The 18,278-nt window shown below is 41.4% G+C and overlaps 1 protein-coding gene across 2 annotated transcripts in view; it reads left to right on the top strand.

Annotated features, from left to right (window-relative positions):
• Positions 1-18,278, top strand: part of DYNC1I1 (dynein cytoplasmic 1 intermediate chain 1) — a 351,049-nt gene that overhangs the window by 17,440 nt on the left and 315,331 nt on the right. For both annotated transcript variants that reach the window (XM_075558388.1, XM_075558387.1), the window contains exon 2: positions 17,201-17,317. In XM_075558388.1, coding sequence (XP_075414503.1) covers positions 17,210-17,317 — 108 coding nt within the window. In that variant the 5' untranslated portion in view covers positions 17,201-17,209. The remainder of the gene's footprint in view (positions 1-17,200; positions 17,318-18,278) is intronic.

The following is an 18,278-nucleotide window of genomic DNA, read 5'->3' as shown; positions in this document are numbered from 1 at the left end:
GGGAAAGATAGTGTCAGCTGATCAGATTGGCCACTTCTCTGTACATGCTAGAGAAACCCTGGAAAACCCGTCACCCTTTTCCTCCCAATAAAAGCTTCATTTACTTTAGTTCTAACAGTTTTGTGTTGGTTTCATGACAGTAAATGAACCTTAACATTGACATTTTTGCACTGATCTTCATGAAAGGTCATCATGCCTTTCCAAGTTCCTGGAGAGCTTAGTACATCAGTATCTCCTACCTCCTCAATGTGGTTTACAGCCCAATACAGAAAATCACTTTTCTTTTCCATTCTGCTATTTCCCAGGGCAATGACTGGGTGGCAAAGGTCTAATTACAGTGATGTCCAGTGAAGGAAAGGAGGCGCCCAAATAGAGACGTGTGTCTGTCAATTACAACTTACTTTGGATACTTTAGTACTCCTTAGCATGACTTCGAAAACTGAGATATCATCCTTGTTCTACTTTAATCCAGCATTTTTGCTTGCCATTAACATAGTCCACCAAGACAATGTTCTACATCCTATTTTGGTGAGTAGTGACTGGGTCTTAAACCCATCAGAGGTTGCTATGGTGCAACTATTGGTCTCTCCAACTATTGATTTCCTCCTCTCCCCTGAGGAAAGAAGAGCAGTAAAAAAGTGAAGATACATAGAAACAATTTGTTCAATGCCTAATGGGCCACTGAAACATCAGTCTCCCAAACACGGAGACCCAAAGGACTAGAGGGTACCCATCTACCACGATCAACTGTTCGGAAAGGGATCACATTATAAGGTCCTGCATTGAGTGGAAGAAAAATGTTGAATAAAACTGAAAATCATGCAGGAGACCAAGCCTGTTGGCCAGACCGAAATTGAAGGGCCCCCCTAAGACTATGGCCCTTAGTCACCTTTCAGAGCTGGAAAATGAACTCACCTCTGTGGCTCAATTTTCAGCCAACCAATAGTCAGGAGTATAAGGAGAACGAAAACACTAGTGAGGTGGGGTGTGCATCCTTAGGATAGTCAACCATTTGAGAGCAGCACATTGGCATTTACCCAAAGTTCAGAAGGATGGGGAAAGAGAGAACTGGAAACGGGGAACATGAGGAAGAAGGGGTTACGTGATGTTCAGTGGAAGGGTTTGCAATGAATCCAATGGAGCAAACATGTATGGGTTGTTGAATGTAAAACTGACAATCCGCGCTGTCAACTTGCACCCGATTCACAGTCAAAAGTTATTTAAAAATAAGAACAAAACATTGGGGCCAATATTGATTCTCTTCCAAAGGAATCCTATACAAGTCTGCATCCTCTTGTCACTTCAAAGAGACAGATAGTTGAAGCTGACTATAGCAAAATTGAAACAAAAGACCAACTAGTGTCAGGAGGGGTAAGCTGTTTAAGCCTGGCTGAGATATTTGTTCTGAATCCGACTTCACACCAATGAGTTAGCCATTCATGAACACAATGCCGTGTGTGGGACCAGGCTAGAGACTTTGCAGCCGAACTTTTCAGATGGGTATTTGCTTTCAAAAGTAAATTCAAAAGTTGTGCTGATGGGACAAATAGCAAATACCCAAATCCCTAGGTGGCATTTGGCGTTGTGCTGACGTGGCCTTCAGGAAATGTGGCATGTTTTCACGCCCCAGCCATGCTGACTCTGCAATCTCGTGGGCATCTGGGAAAGCAGGTTTGATAGGTTTGTGCCTTGAAGTATGTCTTAGTCTGAGATCTCTAGAGGAACAAAACCAGTGAGGTGTGTACACACACGCGCGCATATGAAGACATTTACTGCAAGGATATGGCTGGGAAATTGTCGGGGCTGGCAAGTGCCAAATTCACGGGTCGGATGGCAGACTGAAGATTTTGGCTGGCTCACATGTAAGGACTAACAAACCCAAAGTCTGATATTTAGGCAGCAGGGGGGAAGCCTCATCTGGCTAACAAGGTTGTGAGTGCTAGTGATCCTAACATCGGCAGGTCAGGTGATAGACTTCAGGTGAAGGCTTCGGTCGATGCATGACTCAAACACTGGACAACCGACAGTAAGAAGAGTCCAAAGTTGAGAGAGTGGAAGACCCATTTGTAGGTGGGCAGGTTCCCAGTGAAACTCCCCTGGTTCAGCTGACTGGCTGATGACACCAGCTCCCATCACTGCATTATGGAAGTGCAGTTGGCCCAAGGTCTGCCCAAACACTGAAGATCACAGCCTGACTGTTCTGACCCATGACACTACTCGTTCCACAGGGTTCAAAGATTTAGTTTTGTACTTTTGCGCTTACATTTGTGATAGATTTTATCCCATAGAACTGAATTTGCTGTGGTCATTTCACAGCAGGGTTTCCCCACCAGTGTTCTGTGAATGGATGGCAGATTTTATTTATAGCCAGAGGTTGACCTCTTGGTCTGTAGGGCAGAGTCTGGTTCTGTCTCCTAGGATAGTAAGCAGCTTTATGTGGGTGTCATAGCAAGTCAAATGTTGGATGAGTAAAGACCCCACTCAAAACCTACTGCCACTTAGTTACCAGTAATTCTGATTCGCAGTGACCCTGTGTTTGGTTTCTGAGACTGTAAATCTTTCTGGGAGCAGACAGCCCCTTCTCGCTTCCTCAAAACAGCTGGGTGCTCCTTTCAACCAATGACCTTGCAGTTAACAGGCCTGTGCTTAATCCACAATGCCACCAGGAACAAAGGTAGAGATAGGTAGATTTTAGAACTGATGTAGCCGAGTATATTTTAAGCTATTTTAACAGCTTAACCAGCAATAATAAATATGTCTACATAACTCTAAATATCTATGTATGTCCAGCAGCAACTTCCATTAAGCACTGTCTGTCTTTACCACCTGCCCTGCATGAGAATAGTTCTTCCTTGTTACGTTACAAAAACTGCTCGTTGTCACTTCTACCCCAACTTCACAGGCCACCAGGGCATTCCACTGGGGGGTCTGACTCCCCTAGTCTGTGCTTCACACTGAGAACACATGGGCTGCTCTTGTACAAGCCCATGGCCTTTAGTATTTTCCTCATGCCTGCAGAGAAACCCAGATTCCACTGAAGCATGCCACACTAGAGCTTTGCCGGAAGGGTGGCTGATTTCTCCCTGTCTGGCAGGGACTTTCCTGATTTTAGCACAGAACATCCCATGCTCCAGAAACAAGTTCAGGACAAGCTGGGAAGGTTACTGATCCAGCCTGTGGGATCTGATACCTGACTTGATTTTCATTCGCCTCTCCCTCTATCTTCTTTTGCACTCAGTGCTCGATCCCTTATAGAATTACTTGTCCCACAGACTGGCCATTCTTCTTCCAGCCTCCCTGCCTTTGCCCACGCTTCCTCCTCCGCCTTCGTGGCAGGCCATCCTCTGGGGTGGGTTGTTACATTACCCACTGTGCGGGGCCATCTCTTGCTGCCTTCTGGGCAGTCGCCCGAGAGTGATGGCAACCTTGGAAGCTCCGCTTTTCTCAGCTGTCTTACTCTTTTGCACCTGTAGAACAAACAGCATACGGAAGATCTCTCGCTGATGGGAAGTGAGCCACTCAGGCAAAGAAAGAATACAAGAGAAGTTCAATAAGCCAATATAGGCTAAGAAAAATCAGATGGGGCAGAGGGAGATAATAAAAATAAATTACTGGCACACACAGTAGTTAAGCGTGTGTTCTACAAAGACTTGAATTTGAATCTTGGTTCTGTTCCTTATTCTGAATATAGTTTTTAAGATTTGTCGAGCGGAGCTAAGAACATCTATCTCAGACATCTTTAAAGGCTGAAAGGACGTAGCATATGTGAAGCTTGTAGCACAATACCCAGCAACCGCTTGTAATTATGGTTCTTTGTCCTTCGCTTGCTCGCTCACTGCACTCCTCCCTTCTTTATTCCCGGCTTGGAGAATCTCTAGACATTGGGAGCTAGATTTCTCCTTCTTTTTCCTCTTGCCTTATTACCAAGCAGAATATTCTCATTCTAATTTAAGATAGTGCTTCTGCTAACTTAAGAATTAGACCAGCTGAAGGTAGGATCATGATAAAGGGCTAAATAGGCACACACATACACCCAAAACCCTCTACATTCAGCTCTGAAAAGTGGGATATCTGGTTTGATCTCTGACATTCAATTAATTAACTTTCTCACCTACTCTCTTCCGTTATCTTACTATATTGTGATGCTTCCAATGTTATCATACTTCATATTCTCTTAATTTATGCTGTGTCTTGCTTTTCTGTAATTCTACCATATTTATATAGAATTATCCTAACCAAACAGAGATACAGGGAAATAGAGAAAGCGCATGTATAAGAAGAAATTAAATAGAAAATGAATAGAAATTAACTACAGATACTGAATAATTAAAAATATACATATGTATATATTTGAACACATATATACAGCTCTAGGTAAGTAGATTTAAATAAAAATTGCCAAATTCAATTTCCAAATTTGAGAAACCTATATAAATTACTGATGATTTAGAAAAAAATAATTATTAGTTAGGATAGGTAAGGCTACAGTTAAATAACAGACAACCCAGACATTGACGTGGACTGAGACCATGCAAATTGTGTTGCACCCACATCATTGGGCAGTCTAGGTGAATTGATAGAATAGGTTCCCCCTAGGAGGTGATTCCATGATCCAAGCGGTTTTGATCTCTCCGCTCTTTTTTCCCACAGAAGGCATTTGCTAAAACAGAGGAAGAAAGATTAAAGAAGCATACAGAGACTTCTCACTGCTTCAGTCAGGAAAGTACAGTGACTTACACTTATATTTTTTTGGCCAAAAGTAGTCCTAAACGTAATGGTCTATGCACGTGGAAAGATAAATACTAAACGGGATTTCAGAGATCCAGAACATTGCCTCTGTCCACACTTGTCACAAAAATATTCCCTAGGATGGATCAGGCCCCATGTGATACACAGATTGCACAACATGAAGGGAACCTTATAACGAAGTGGTCCTAATGTGGGTTCCCAAATGTGATGATAGCATTAAAAGAAAACTATAGGACATCTTCATTTATGAATAATCACACACAAATTTTAAATAAGATACCAGCAAGCACAGGGTTGCTGTATATTCAAAGAATACTTCGTGGCCAGAGGAATTCCTTTCAGGAACACACGGTACTTCAATACTTGGACATATGTTTTAGTTGAAAAATAGTTTCAATAATAAGAAACATCTTATCAATATGTCCTGGAAAGACATCTGGTGAAATTTAGTATTAATCCCTTGGTTTTCAAAATTCTAGGTTTACATAAATTAGAAATTATCAATCCTAAACCTAAGGTCAGTTTTGTGTTTGATGCTGAAGTACTTTCTGTTCAAGTTAGAAACTAGGAAATTATGTCCATTTTATCACTGTTACTTAAATTTTTCTAAAACGACTAGCTAATATAATTGACAATAAAGCAAGCAAGAAAGATTAAAAGCAGGAAAGAGTAGGCAAAATTAATGTCACTTTTTCTTTTCAGTTACATGATTATCAACCTAGTAAAGTCAGATGAGTCAACTGAAAAATTCTCAGAAACTAAAGGATTCAGTAGCCCACCAAGTAACTCTCTACACCAGCAGGACCCCTTTGGAAGAATTGAAACATCATTTAGAAAACAAGTTAGCTAGGACTCTTAACAGGCCAGAAACAAACAAAAAAAAATTGAAGGGATATCTTTAAAGAATTAAAAAAAATCCCTTCAGATCATCGTTAACTTAAATAATCCAGTGAAAGTCATGATCCTTGTCCCAGAAAAATGCATATATATATATATAAAACAAAGTTATAGAAATCTTTATGAAACAAAATTATCAAAATGTTGTTTTTAATACATCTTCCATCTAGTTCCACATATATCCCTAAAGGTGGTATTTCCATTTCTCTAACCTTTCCCAAGGAATTATGCACTCTTGGATTTCTTTCACAACAAAAAGACCACTTTAGTATCATTGAGGGACACAAATAGTGTACCTTTGAAATGTCCCTTCAATTGAGGGATAAAATAAAATTCTGAAAGGCCAAGATCAGGGTAGATCGAGCCAGGTTTTCCAATGAAATTCTCACAGAATAGCTTTTACTACCCTTGAAGAATGAGCAGGTGCATTATCACAGGGGGAAAATACAGTCTTCGGTGTAACATTCCTGGCCTTTTTTCACAAAACATCTTCATTATAAGCTCCCATTGCCACTCTGTGCTTTTCAATAAAATCTCTCAAGATTACCCTTTTGGAACAGCAAAATTCAGTCACCATACCTTTTTGTGCTGACCTCTCTACCTTGAAGTGAACTAGCCAAAGGTAGGGCGGTCAGCTCAGAAGGGTATGGTGACTGGTAGCTTATGCATTGGGCTGCTAACTGCAAGGTCAGCAGTTCAAAACCACCAGCTGCTCCACAGGAGAAAGACAAGGTTTTCTAGTCCCATTGTTACGGTCTTGGAAACCTATAGGAGCAGTTCTAGTCTGTCCTATAGGGTCATTACAGATTTAACTCCATGGCAGTGTGTTTTGTAGGTGACCATCTATTATTATATTAGTTATTATCATTGCTATTACTACTTTGGTGGATGAAGGGAGTTGTATGCTCTTCTTAAATTTTTGAAAACAAGAAACAAAAGCAACCCCAAACTGCAATCACTGAAAACTCTATGAAACGCTGCTCTACTCTGACATACTCGGGGTTGCCGTGGGTTGGCATCCACTTTACGGCACTGGTACTGGTCAAATTAGGACTGGTGATGATTAGATGAGCCCTTGTGGTGTAGTGGGTTGCTAACGGCAAGTCCAGTAGTTCAAAACCACCAGCTGCCTTACTCTTGCAGAGTTGCAGTTTGGAAACGCACAGGGGTGGTTCTACCCTCCCCTTTAGGGTCATTATGAGTTGGCATCAACTTGATGGCAGTGAGTTTGGTTTTTCTTGGCTTGGTGGTTATTGGTTGTGGAACTCTTCAACAAATGCTTGTTGTGTGCCTACTATGTGCTCAACATGATACTTGGGAACCACTATGAGAGTTCCAAAGGAAACTTATATCATGGTCTGTGGACACTCCATCCACCCTTTTCCTTTCCCATGTGCTCCTTGAGAGTACTAATTGAGAGGGAGAAGAACCTTCCATTTGCTCTGAAGTGATTTAGAACCTCTAAAAGCACAGATTCATCATTTCATCTTACATGATGTGCATAGTGCATATTAAACGAAGTTCCAGTTGTAATTTTATAGTGGTGGCAGCCTTTTTTATTTGGCTTTCTAACTGGATGCCTGGTGTAGGCCAGAGGTGACTATTTTCCATCCACTTGGACTTGATGTTAGAGGCTTCTTGTAGGATCCCTTGTTCAGGTCCTCAATTCGCTTTCATTCTAGTTTCCATTCAGTAACCCCCCCCCCCCCGAGGGTTCCCATTTCCTTTCTTGTGAGCCATTCTCCTAGTTCTATTTTCCCTCTAAATTTTAGGGAATCAGTTCCAAAGTACTGCCTCTAGTTGTACCAATGGTTCCCATCTTTAGTTTAACACATTTTCAAGGATCCTACTTGAAATTCTCATTCCTTAAGGACTCTTGACATCATCTGAGTGTTTCTTCAGGGAAGAGACTGTAAGATGAATGACTGATTCTCTTAATTGAAGAACAGTTCCATTTCCCAAAGGAAGCATGTTGAATCTCCACATTTGTGGAAAGCACTCAGAAAGCACTCGTGGCATTTCTGTTGTAGCAGCACGGGATAACTAAGACAGCACCGTAGGGGTCAGAAATAAGACAAAAAGCTGCCGAAAATTTGGCAGAGATGACAGTGGCTTTTTGTGTCCTTAAGTCTTAAGAGCTCTCATCACTGGTCTTTTAACTAGATGAGAGTAGATACCCTGTGGATCGACTTCTCTCTCTAGCACAATGGCCTCGATGCTAAGAGCTTGAGAGTCTCTCTTGTCTCACGTGCTGCAATTGCCAATGCTAAAGTTACAGTCTACACGGTACAATTGTGTAACTCCGATTCACAAAGCAGAGAAAGTAGGACTAGAGGAAATATGCCAGATAAAACAATTTTAACTGGATCTCACAAACTCAACAAGAGAGATATGAAAAATGCAGTCTTAGAAATATTGCTTGATTTCCTAACCAAGAACCTATCCAACATGAATAACATCTAGAGGACCCTAGAAAAATCAATGTAGCTATTTAATTGGGTGCATATTGATGTATTTTTTCTTCCACTACTATAGCTCTTTACTGATACAAAGAAACTGTTCGTATTGTAAATGTAACTCTTACAGTGCTTGGGACTCCTTAATATGTCCATTCCTCACTTATCAACATGATTAATGTCCAAAGGTCAACACAAAACAAAATGAATCACAAAATTCATTGCCATGCATTGATGCCAACTCTTAGTGACCCTGTAGAACAAAGTCGAACTGCCCCATGTGAGTTTTCAAGACTGTACCTCTTTACAGGAGTAGAAAGCCTCATCTTTCTCCCAAGGAGTTGCTGGTGGTTTTGAAGTGCTGACCTTGAATTTAGTACACCACCAGGGCTCTGTTTAAACTTGAACTTGGACAGCTGCACCTCAGGTTCCCTGCTTATGGGTTAAGTCCTAGTGTTGGTTATAAAATATTTGGCATTCTGAAATGAGCATGTGCAATTGTAATTGTTAAGATAATCTACATGAAAATTAAAATAACAAAAGTAAGCATTTCCCACACAAACAGATAAGTCTATGTCTCATAAACAATTTATTCTTAGTTCAATTTATAACTGAGTGAAGGCCTATTTATTATTTGTGTGGGATGAGGAGAGAAAAGACATGAAAGAGAATTAATTTGAAAATTTTATCTTTCTTCCTTACTTAGGCAAGTAAGAAGTCTTTCATCCATATTCTGACAAGGCTTCACTCTTTTCTTATTTTTTTCTTATACTGTATTTAGAGGTCTAATTGTTGCTGATATTTCTAAATCATTGCAATTTGTGGAATTCTTGGATGGAACCCAACTTTTCTGTGCTTAGTCATTTTACTACTATTGCTTGCATTTTCTTTTCCCGGAAGAAAGATCTCTAAGTTCCTGGTTGGGGTTAAAAAACAACAACAACACCTGCACTACCATTGAGTCAATGCTTGCTCACAGTCACCTTGCAGGCAGACTAGAGCTGCTTAGGAGGTACTGGAACTGTAAATCTGTACAGGTGCAGCCAGCCCCCTCTTTCTCCCATGCATGGACAGAGGGGTGGGGCTTGAACTGCCGATTTTTCAGTTAGCAACCCAATGCTGAACCCTGAGGTTTTTTTTTTTTCCAAAAGACACATTAAAATGGCCTTGTATTTTTTAGATTCACCTCCATCATATCGGAAAGTCAGTTAAACTACAGTGTTGGTTTTTGAATCATGGGTCTCCCAAGACACTTTGAGAAAGTCTGAAAGATCAATCCCGTTTTCACAATGGCACTGGGATGTTAGTTACCTTTTTGTTGTGTTGGTCTTTGCAAGGACAGTGAACATGTAAAGTGGGTCAGCCTCCTCAGCCTCAGCAAGTATTGAGACCCTGGCACTAAGCTGCACTGAGTCATTGGTCCTCATTGTTCCATGCTTGCAGTTAAAGAACCAAGAACAAGAAAGTGCCAGCTTGGCTTAAGAATGCCCTTCAGGAAGCAGAGAAAATGATTAATCATATTAAATTCCTCCCCTGCAGTACCTGTCTTTACTCAGTGACAAATGGGAACACTCAGAGCTCCCACTGCCTACCAACGTTCACCGGCTGTTTGCCGAAGAAGCGTGCTTGTTGGGGTTTGGGTTGCAAACTGAAGTAGCTGCTATTTTTCATGAAACACAAGTTTTCACTAAAAAAAATTTTTTTTAAACCCCCAAACTGTCAAACTATGGCTGTTGAGACTTGGGTATTTGGCAGATATTTTCTCCACAAAAGAACTGAGTGAGTCTGTCACTTCAAGAAGACAACTGATAATATGTGATGCCAATCATCAAATTTGAGGTTTCAAACAAAAAGTAGAATTTGGGAAAACTTATACCCATCATCATGAGCTTGACAGCTTTTTGATCGAAATGGATTGATAGCGATGTTAGCAAATTTTATTTTTGGAGATAATGTATAATGAAATGTGTTGGCATCTGCATAAGTCAATGTTTGCCAATTACCAGTATATTCCAAATGGCCAATACATGTGGTTATAAAATCATAAATGAGTGAAAGATATATTCAACATTGAAAATAAGCCAATGGTCTTTTAATCCATGAGCGTACAAAATGTTTGGTATCTTTTCATACCTCACAACAAGATTAACATGAAGAAACTGCCATGTGTTGGAGTTGATGTAATATCAGAGGAGAATATCTATAACTATCTGAAAGGGTATAAAAGTTCTCCTCCTTCTGACGAGGTATCTCTTTGTGAGGATGAATTTCACAACAGATTGAATGCAGAAGCATATAGGAGATTTTGGTTATTTTTTATTAAGTCACATCTTAAAAAGATAGGAAAAATTCTGCTTTTGTCATGAAGAATATAGCTGTTTTCATAAAAAATGGTATGTTAACAATAACAAATTCATAGTAATTTTAAAATAAATTATTAATATACATCTACATTTTTCTTAGTTTTAACCTTTCATATCCTCAAAACAAACCCACTGCTAAGCCATGAGGGAGAAAGATAAAGCTTTCTACTCCAGTAAAGAGTTACAGTCTCAGAAACACACAGACAGTTCTGCTCTGCCCTAGAGGGTCGCTATGAGTCAGAATGGTCTCAAGGACAGTGAGAATCTTTCATCAGATTAATCCTAACACATGAAACCCATGTAAACAAAACCCCTCTGAGGTCCTGGATAATTTTTAGGAGTATAAAGTCTGAGGATGGTGGATCTACACATACGTGGACCAGATCCGGGCATACTTCTATTATGAGATAGATTTTTATCTTAATATTGTTTTTTTGTAGCATACTTATTGCTATACAAATTTGGGAAATAACCCTCACACATCTTGCACTCATTGCCCACCCCTAGTCCTCTTTTCACTAGCCGAGGGTTGACTGTGTAACAGCAGTGGTGGTTGTGCTTTGTATCATCCAAGAGCCTCCCACCCAGGTTGAAGGACACAGCTGTATTTCTGAAAACCAGGCAGGTGAAAGGAGGTGGCGAAAGATCAAATTTCCTACACACACCTAGTGGCAGGTGGAAAGCTCAATAACCGATCACGAAGATCTGGCACAGCAATTGTTTGCAGGAAGGAAAAGAAAATGGGTTTCTGGGTATTTTTCTGAATACCTGGCAACAGCTGGGCAATGATTGAAACCTCGTAGGATTCAGACTTCAAACTTAGAAATACATTTGCATATGCCAGCATTAGAAATGGAATCCCAAACTGCTGCCAACTCAGACAACCAAAAGGAACTAGAGTTCCATCTTACTCCAGAACTAAGCTTGGGGGCTTAGGGGCTCAGCAGCTGTGTAAACCCACCGGAACCCTCTGCTTCTCGGTTAGACACTTGTTTCAACACCAGACCAAAACACACCATGATGAGAGGTGCTGAAAGGAAAACGGGAGATGACAGGTCTCATTCTTCTAATTTATGGTTGTTTCAAAGGAGCCCTGCTGGTGTAGTGGTTACACTTTGGGCTGCCAAGTGCAAGATCAGCAATTCAAAACCACCAGCTGCTCCTAGGAAGAAAGATGAGGCTTTCTACTCCCATTCGGAAGTACAGTCTTGGAAACTCACAGGGGCAGGTCTACCCTGCCCTATAGAATTTCTAGGAGTCAGAATGGACGGGTTGGCAATGGTGTCAGTTTTTCTGGTTGTAGGTTAAGGAGCCCTAGCAACTGCTAGCTGCAAGGTCTGTGATTTGAACCTGTCAGCGCTGGTTGGGAGAAGGATGGGAGCGTCCGCTCCTGTAAAGATTCATAGTCTCAAAAACTCTAGATAAAGTTGCTGCGAGTCAGAATCGACCAGATGGTGATGTTTGTTTTTGTTGTTGTTGTAATTTTTAATAAATGTATGGGCACCAAAAGTGAGATGGAGATGCAAGAAAGACTGGGAAGGCCAGGGGAGTTGTGAATTGACTTTAAGGGGCTAAGACAGGAAGACACCCACACAGAATCGTTTGATGTGCAATTCCCTTGGGCGGTGCAAATGGTTATTAACAAGTTGGCTTCTATCAGAATGGCTGGAGGTTCAAGTCTACCTAAAGGTACCTGCTAAGTAGGCCCAGTGGTGTACTTCCAAAACAGTAGCCATTGAAAACCTATTGGTGCTGTCTTCTTCTCGGAAACACAAAGTTGGACCTGACTCATAGTAACTGATTTCGACTCAGCAGAAAATTTGACAATAACTATGATACTATCAAGTTAAATGACGTATGCACTTAAATATTCTTCTCAGACCTCTATTTTAAAAACATGCCTCCCATTTTATAACATTTTGTTTGGGGCTTTCTTTACTTGGGTTTAACTGCTATTAAATCAGTAACATGCTAGACCTTTCATCTGCTTCTCACTGTAATAAATACCTTTTAAATGATTGCAACGGACCCTTGTTGACTTTGTGATGGTTTGGGTTCCATGAATTAAGGTGCAATTAGTGATAGGGACAGAATACAGGGAATGCTCATGATGATGATGGTGATGCTGCTGCTGCTGATGATGATGGTAGAGGAAACGGAAGGAGAGGAGGAGGGAGGAGAAATGACTTTGTTTGGATGATTACTATTTTCCAGACATAGTTCCGAGTGCCACTTAGTATTAACTTATTTACCTCGATCACTGGATTCACAGGTGGGCTGAAGCTAAGAGGATCAGAATTTAGACATTTGGGATAATGGGTGGAGATGAATTATAGTGGCAATGATAAGCAGGGGAGAAAGGGTTTTCCAGAGAACAAGAGGGAAATAAGAGGGGGTTGATTTTGAAAGCGTTAAAGATGAAGGAGTTAGTGTGTATAGTCCAAAGAAAATTAGTGGCTGCTTGGAACTTTGGAATCTCTGTTGTCGGGCGAGAGTTACTTGGAGTTCCAGGTAAGAAAGCGAAGAGGTAAAATGGAACAGGGCTTAGGCAGGGTAGAGCAGGAGGGTTTGCAAGGGAGCATTAGCTAAGAAGAGAAAAGAAGAAACAACTAGGCAAGGGGTGAGGCAGAGAGGGAGTCCGAAATATGGGACTCTGATGGGAGAGAACTGAGAAGGTCACACGAAAGCGCATTCATTTTCCCCAGAGAGGATGGAGCTGAGATGGAACCGAGCCTTGTTCCTAAATCAGGGTGGAAGCCCGATGGCACAGTGAGCTACCATTGGTGGCTAACCTCATGATCAGCAGTTCAAAACCTCCAGCCACTCCAAGGAAGAAAGGTGAACCTTCTGGTCTCCTAATGCCTGAGCAACGGACAGGAGCAGCTCTACTCTGTCCTATAGGCTAGTGGGGAGTGGGGAAAGGCTGGATGGCAGTGGCGTAAACCAGGAAGGAGTTATGCCAGTCTCCTGGTGAACGGTAGAATGTGTTGATGATCAAACTGGGAGGCATTTTACACCCCGAAGTGGGTTTACTTTACCTTATCTCTGTGGATGAAAGAAATCGCCTTTTTATGAGTGGGAAGTAGATGAGCAGTGATTAGCAGTAGGTAGCTCTCCAGCTCTTTTTCTTAGGTGGAAAGCATCATAATTGCCGATGACCTACATTTTCCATCGGCACAGCAATCTGTAAACTCATAACCCCACACCCCTGCTTTGTCCAGGGGACACTTTATTTTCTGTGCAGCAATATTTAGTGGGTCAGGTTGGCGAGCACCCCGGGAAAGCTTGCGGATCTCAGAGTTGACACTGCATTTCACACTACAATTTAAGTCACCTCTCTATGTGTAGAGGCCCAGGCACTCACTATAAGGTGCACATTTATGAGCCCTTCTATTGAGATTTCTTATTCTCCCAGCGGTTAAAGTGTCTCTTTTGGAGGAGAACCAAAAAATCAATCTATGGAAAGTGCTGTATGTCGGTGTCTTTCAACCTTGTAGCTGTACGACATTTAAAACACGAGGAGCACTATGTGAAATGCCACTATGAATTATAATTCTTTTTTTTTAAGTTCCCTGTGTATTACTGTTGTTTGTGATGTATTGAGGCCATGACTGGGAATATCACCTTAAACGACTGTCAGGGTTATTAGAAAGCCTTTGCCCTCTACAGAGCCCTACCGATGAGAGACTTGACTTCCTGCTAGTGGTCGCACTCCTGTGCAAGAAAAGCACATTGGACACAGGATGATTCTAAACTACTGCATGGTTGCTCCTCAACAGCAGTCATGTACAGCTGATGGCCTGGGACACTTTTGATAGACTGAGGGAAGGTAGACAAAAATGGAAGGAATATGGAGGAGAGGGGAGGCTAAGTTTTCCAAGAAGTTTCCAGGAGCTGCTTTCAGCATAAAGTGACAGACACCTCCCTGGCTTAAAACAACAAAAAAATCCCACAGTGATCTCTTGATTGTAGATTTCAGTCTGACCACTGAACAGTCTCAAGCATGCAGCTGGGTTGACTCCCACTGGGAAGAGTGGATGTAATGCATCAGATGGCTTCCAGAATTAGGTTCTGATTCTGTCTGGCTGGGAATTTTACCCACTGGTGTTGAAAATTATTGGCAGCCATTGCGTTAGTGATAAACTTGACTTTGGCTAGTTTGACAGCTTCCCTTTGAGGGAAAGAAAAACCTAGAAGAGCTAACCATTCTGTCCACACACTCCCGTCAACGATCAGTTGGAGCTGATTAGAAGTGGCAGGGTATGTTCTGCTATTTCTCATCGGCAGGCTCTCTCTGGCTATCCTCCCTTAACTACTTCATTTCCTTGTGTCATCTGCCGAGCTCCTGGTGGGCTTTGAATTTGTGACTCATGTTTAAATAGTCTTTTGTATGTGGCGACTCCATACTTGACTGCGCAGGTTTTCATCTGCCTTGACCAGAAGTTTGTTGACATCCCAAACATAACACACTCAAAGTTATCTTGATTTTTTCCTTTTTCTCCCCTTCACAAGTCCACTACCAATCTCGTTAGCCTCTCCGATGTGGATTGTTAATGAATCTCTTTGGTTCCTACATCTAAAGGCAAAGAAGAACTGGTTCTTCTCTTGATTGTCTTACCGCCCGTTCATGGTGTCTCAGTTTTATCTCTATGTTTACTTACCATACCGGTGCAGGAGCAATTGATCCAGAGAGATGTAAGCCCCCACCGCCCACCAGCATGCTTTACTTCTGCTTTCTGCTCCAATTTTGCAGGCAGGGAGTAAATCAATTCCATATTCATTTTTGCCATTTGTCTTGTGAAAAAGCCTCTATGGTTTTCTGCCCCCCATTCATTATGCTAAACAGTATGCATTTTCTGTTTGTCCAAGGCTTCATCAGTTGCCTCTACACCTGAGGTCTTACCAACAGAAGTCTGTAATTCTTAACTCAGATTCATCCATATTGTTACACTGAGTCTGTTACCTGGTGCGTAGACTTTCATGCTTCCACATCTCTCCTTCCGCTGCCCATTCCTGACCTCACTCAGTATCCAGTTCAAATTCCATGCTTCCTTGAAGCTTACCCTGGCCTAGTCCGTCAGATCCTGAGGGTTATTTTGTTCTTCTTTCCCTCTGAATGTGTAGTATTTCAGAGCAGGGACACGTTTGGATTTAGATTCTGCCACATGTTGACTGGGTCATTTTAGGTCTCGCTGAGCCTCTTTCTTCTTAATTGTGTAAAGGCAACAACAGTAATAGTGATCTTGAGTTGTGATTAAACGTGAGAATGAGTATAACGTGCCTGACACTTAGTAAAGACTCAGTAATCAATAAGTCAGTATTTCAGAGAGCATTTCGAGACCCACCACATGCCCACTGATTCGAAGGACATATACTGTGAAGGAAATAATGTAGTTGGCTTGGACTTTTCTTTGGACCCTTATGCTTTGTCAGGTACATGGCATTGATTAAATGCTCAGCAAATGCTTGTTGGAAAACTGAAGACAGGATGTGATAATGATTGGTGCAGTTGATTGCCAAGATCATTGTTGTTATTTCATAAGTCACTGCAGCCACACTGCGGGTAGGAAAATGTGCAGTAAGAACATGGTGGACGTCCTGAATGTGTGGGCTTGTCTGTCTGAGCCTGAGGTCATCTGGGTGTTTTGCTCTCATGGTTTTGCCTGCTGTTGCTCTGTAGATTACACTGGAGGACATACACCCATCGAAAACTTTCCCAAACCAAGCTCATTGCCAACAAGTCAGTTCAGAGCCATGCTCATCATCGTTGTATGCAAATGAATGCTCATGACAGTTATGGATAACTATTGGTTGGATTTTTAAAAATGTTTGTTTGTTTGTTTTAATGCATTTGAGTTAGGAGGGGTTCTTTGTTTGTCAGTTTTGTTAACTTCCGGTCTCACTTGCGAGCCCAGAAGAGACAAATAATATCATTTCTAATCAGTAAGAGTCTTCTCCGAAATCAACATCACCATTAACATTAGGATGAAGTCTCTCTTGCCAAGGTAATCAATTTTCCCAAGAATTTGCCACAGTGTTTGCTCTTTGTACACATCTTCACAAACTCTGTATTTTAAAAAGGGAAAGTGCAGGCGTAAGCAATACTACATTCAATATGTAAACGAAAGCTTATCGAAATATGGGCTGTTGTGGAGGTGAAATTAATTGTGACAATTTAGGAGGGGTTGTACAGAGGAATAAGATTGATGTGTTAGGTCTTCAGTGGCTGATGCACGTGATGTTAGGCAAGACAAAATCTCTGTACACCCCTGATATTGAATCCGTAGGTATTTGAACAGGGCACATCTCTAAGCCTTTATGACAGCCTATTTTCTTTTCTCAGAATGGGGATGAATCGGTCCATTATCATCTAAATTGGAAGTCATGATGATGGTTTTTCTTTGAATCCCTTATTATATTTTTGTTTTTGTTAAGAAACTTGGGCAGAAAATGTGTTGCTTATCCTGAAATATGCTTTTTTCCTTCAAACCAGAATAGACAATAGCACCCTCTTGCTTCAACTGTTTAGCTACATGTAGCAGGGGGAAGGTTTTGCAGTGTGAGACCAGACCTAATTTGAACTATTCTTCTGCTTTTTTGGCATAGGCTAAGTAAGACCAAAAAGTCAAAATTTCAAGCTGGATTCCCTTTTGAATGTTCTTTGAGATGATGATAATACAGTAAAGTGATCTGTAGAAATATGTATTTTATATATTCCTTTTTGTTTTCTCCAAGGGAACCAACATGTCTGACAAAAGTGACCTAAAAGCGGAGCTAGAGCGCAAAAAGCAGCGCTTAGCACAGATCAGAGAAGAGAAGAAGCGGAAAGAGGAAGAAAGGAAAAGGAAAGAGGTAAGTGCCATGCGTCGGGGTGCCATGGGCGGGAGGAAAACTCCATCTGATCCTAAACAAGTGCTCAAATGGATAAATACCCAAGGTTCCTGCCATCGAGCTGGTTCTGATTCATAGTAACCATACAGGACAGAATAGAACTACTTTAAGTGTCCAAGGCTGTAAATCTTTCCACGAGCAGAAAGCCTTTTCTTTCTCCTGTGGAGCAGCTGGTGGATTTGAATGACTGAATTTATGCTTAGCAACTAAAGCTAGCCCTCTGTGACACCAGCGGTCAGGGATAGATAGAATCCTTTTGTGACACCTGAGTAAGAGAAGCGGACAGCTGCACAGACTAAGTGATAGGTCACTGCCATCTGCTATACGCTGGTCAATGCCACTGAAAAGGTGGATGCCAATTGGCCAGGTGATGCCCAAGCCCCTAGTTCACCCCACACTTGTATCTAACCCTGAGGGTGGTCTGTGGCCACTAAATTTAGAAACATCTTAACTTTTCTGCCTCTCAGTTTCCTATCTTTAATATGGGAATAATAATATACTTTATGTTTAGAAGTTTAAGTGAGTTAATCTTATAAAGCACTTAGCATTACCTATAATAGAGGTGGTACTTGGTGTTAATTTTCTTAAAGTTTTGAAAAAATGATCAGAGAGAGCATCTTAGGGGCAATTGATGCTCATGGATTTACATTATTTTTAAGTGACATCTATTAGGGTAAATAGGAATCCAAGATTCAGGCAACACTGCCAAAACTGCAGCAGAGACCCCGAGGTGGAGCCTAGCCCTTTTGCCTACTATCCCCAGAATCCAAGACTGCTGATTCCCAATCCCCTTGCTGTCATATCTTATTTCCTTCCTTTATCTGAATCCAACAAAGTATTTATCTTTTGCTAACCAATGTGTTGTGACATTGTCCAAATATCTCACATCTTGTTACAAAAAACAGATGCCAAGGATAGGTTT

Source organism: Tenrec ecaudatus, chromosome 9 (genome assembly GCF_050624435.1).
Source record: "Tenrec ecaudatus isolate mTenEca1 chromosome 9, mTenEca1.hap1, whole genome shotgun sequence".
In the NCBI taxonomy this organism is placed as follows: domain Eukaryota; kingdom Metazoa; phylum Chordata; class Mammalia; order Afrosoricida; family Tenrecidae; genus Tenrec; species Tenrec ecaudatus.
This window is presented reverse-complemented; position numbering and strand designations above follow the sequence as displayed.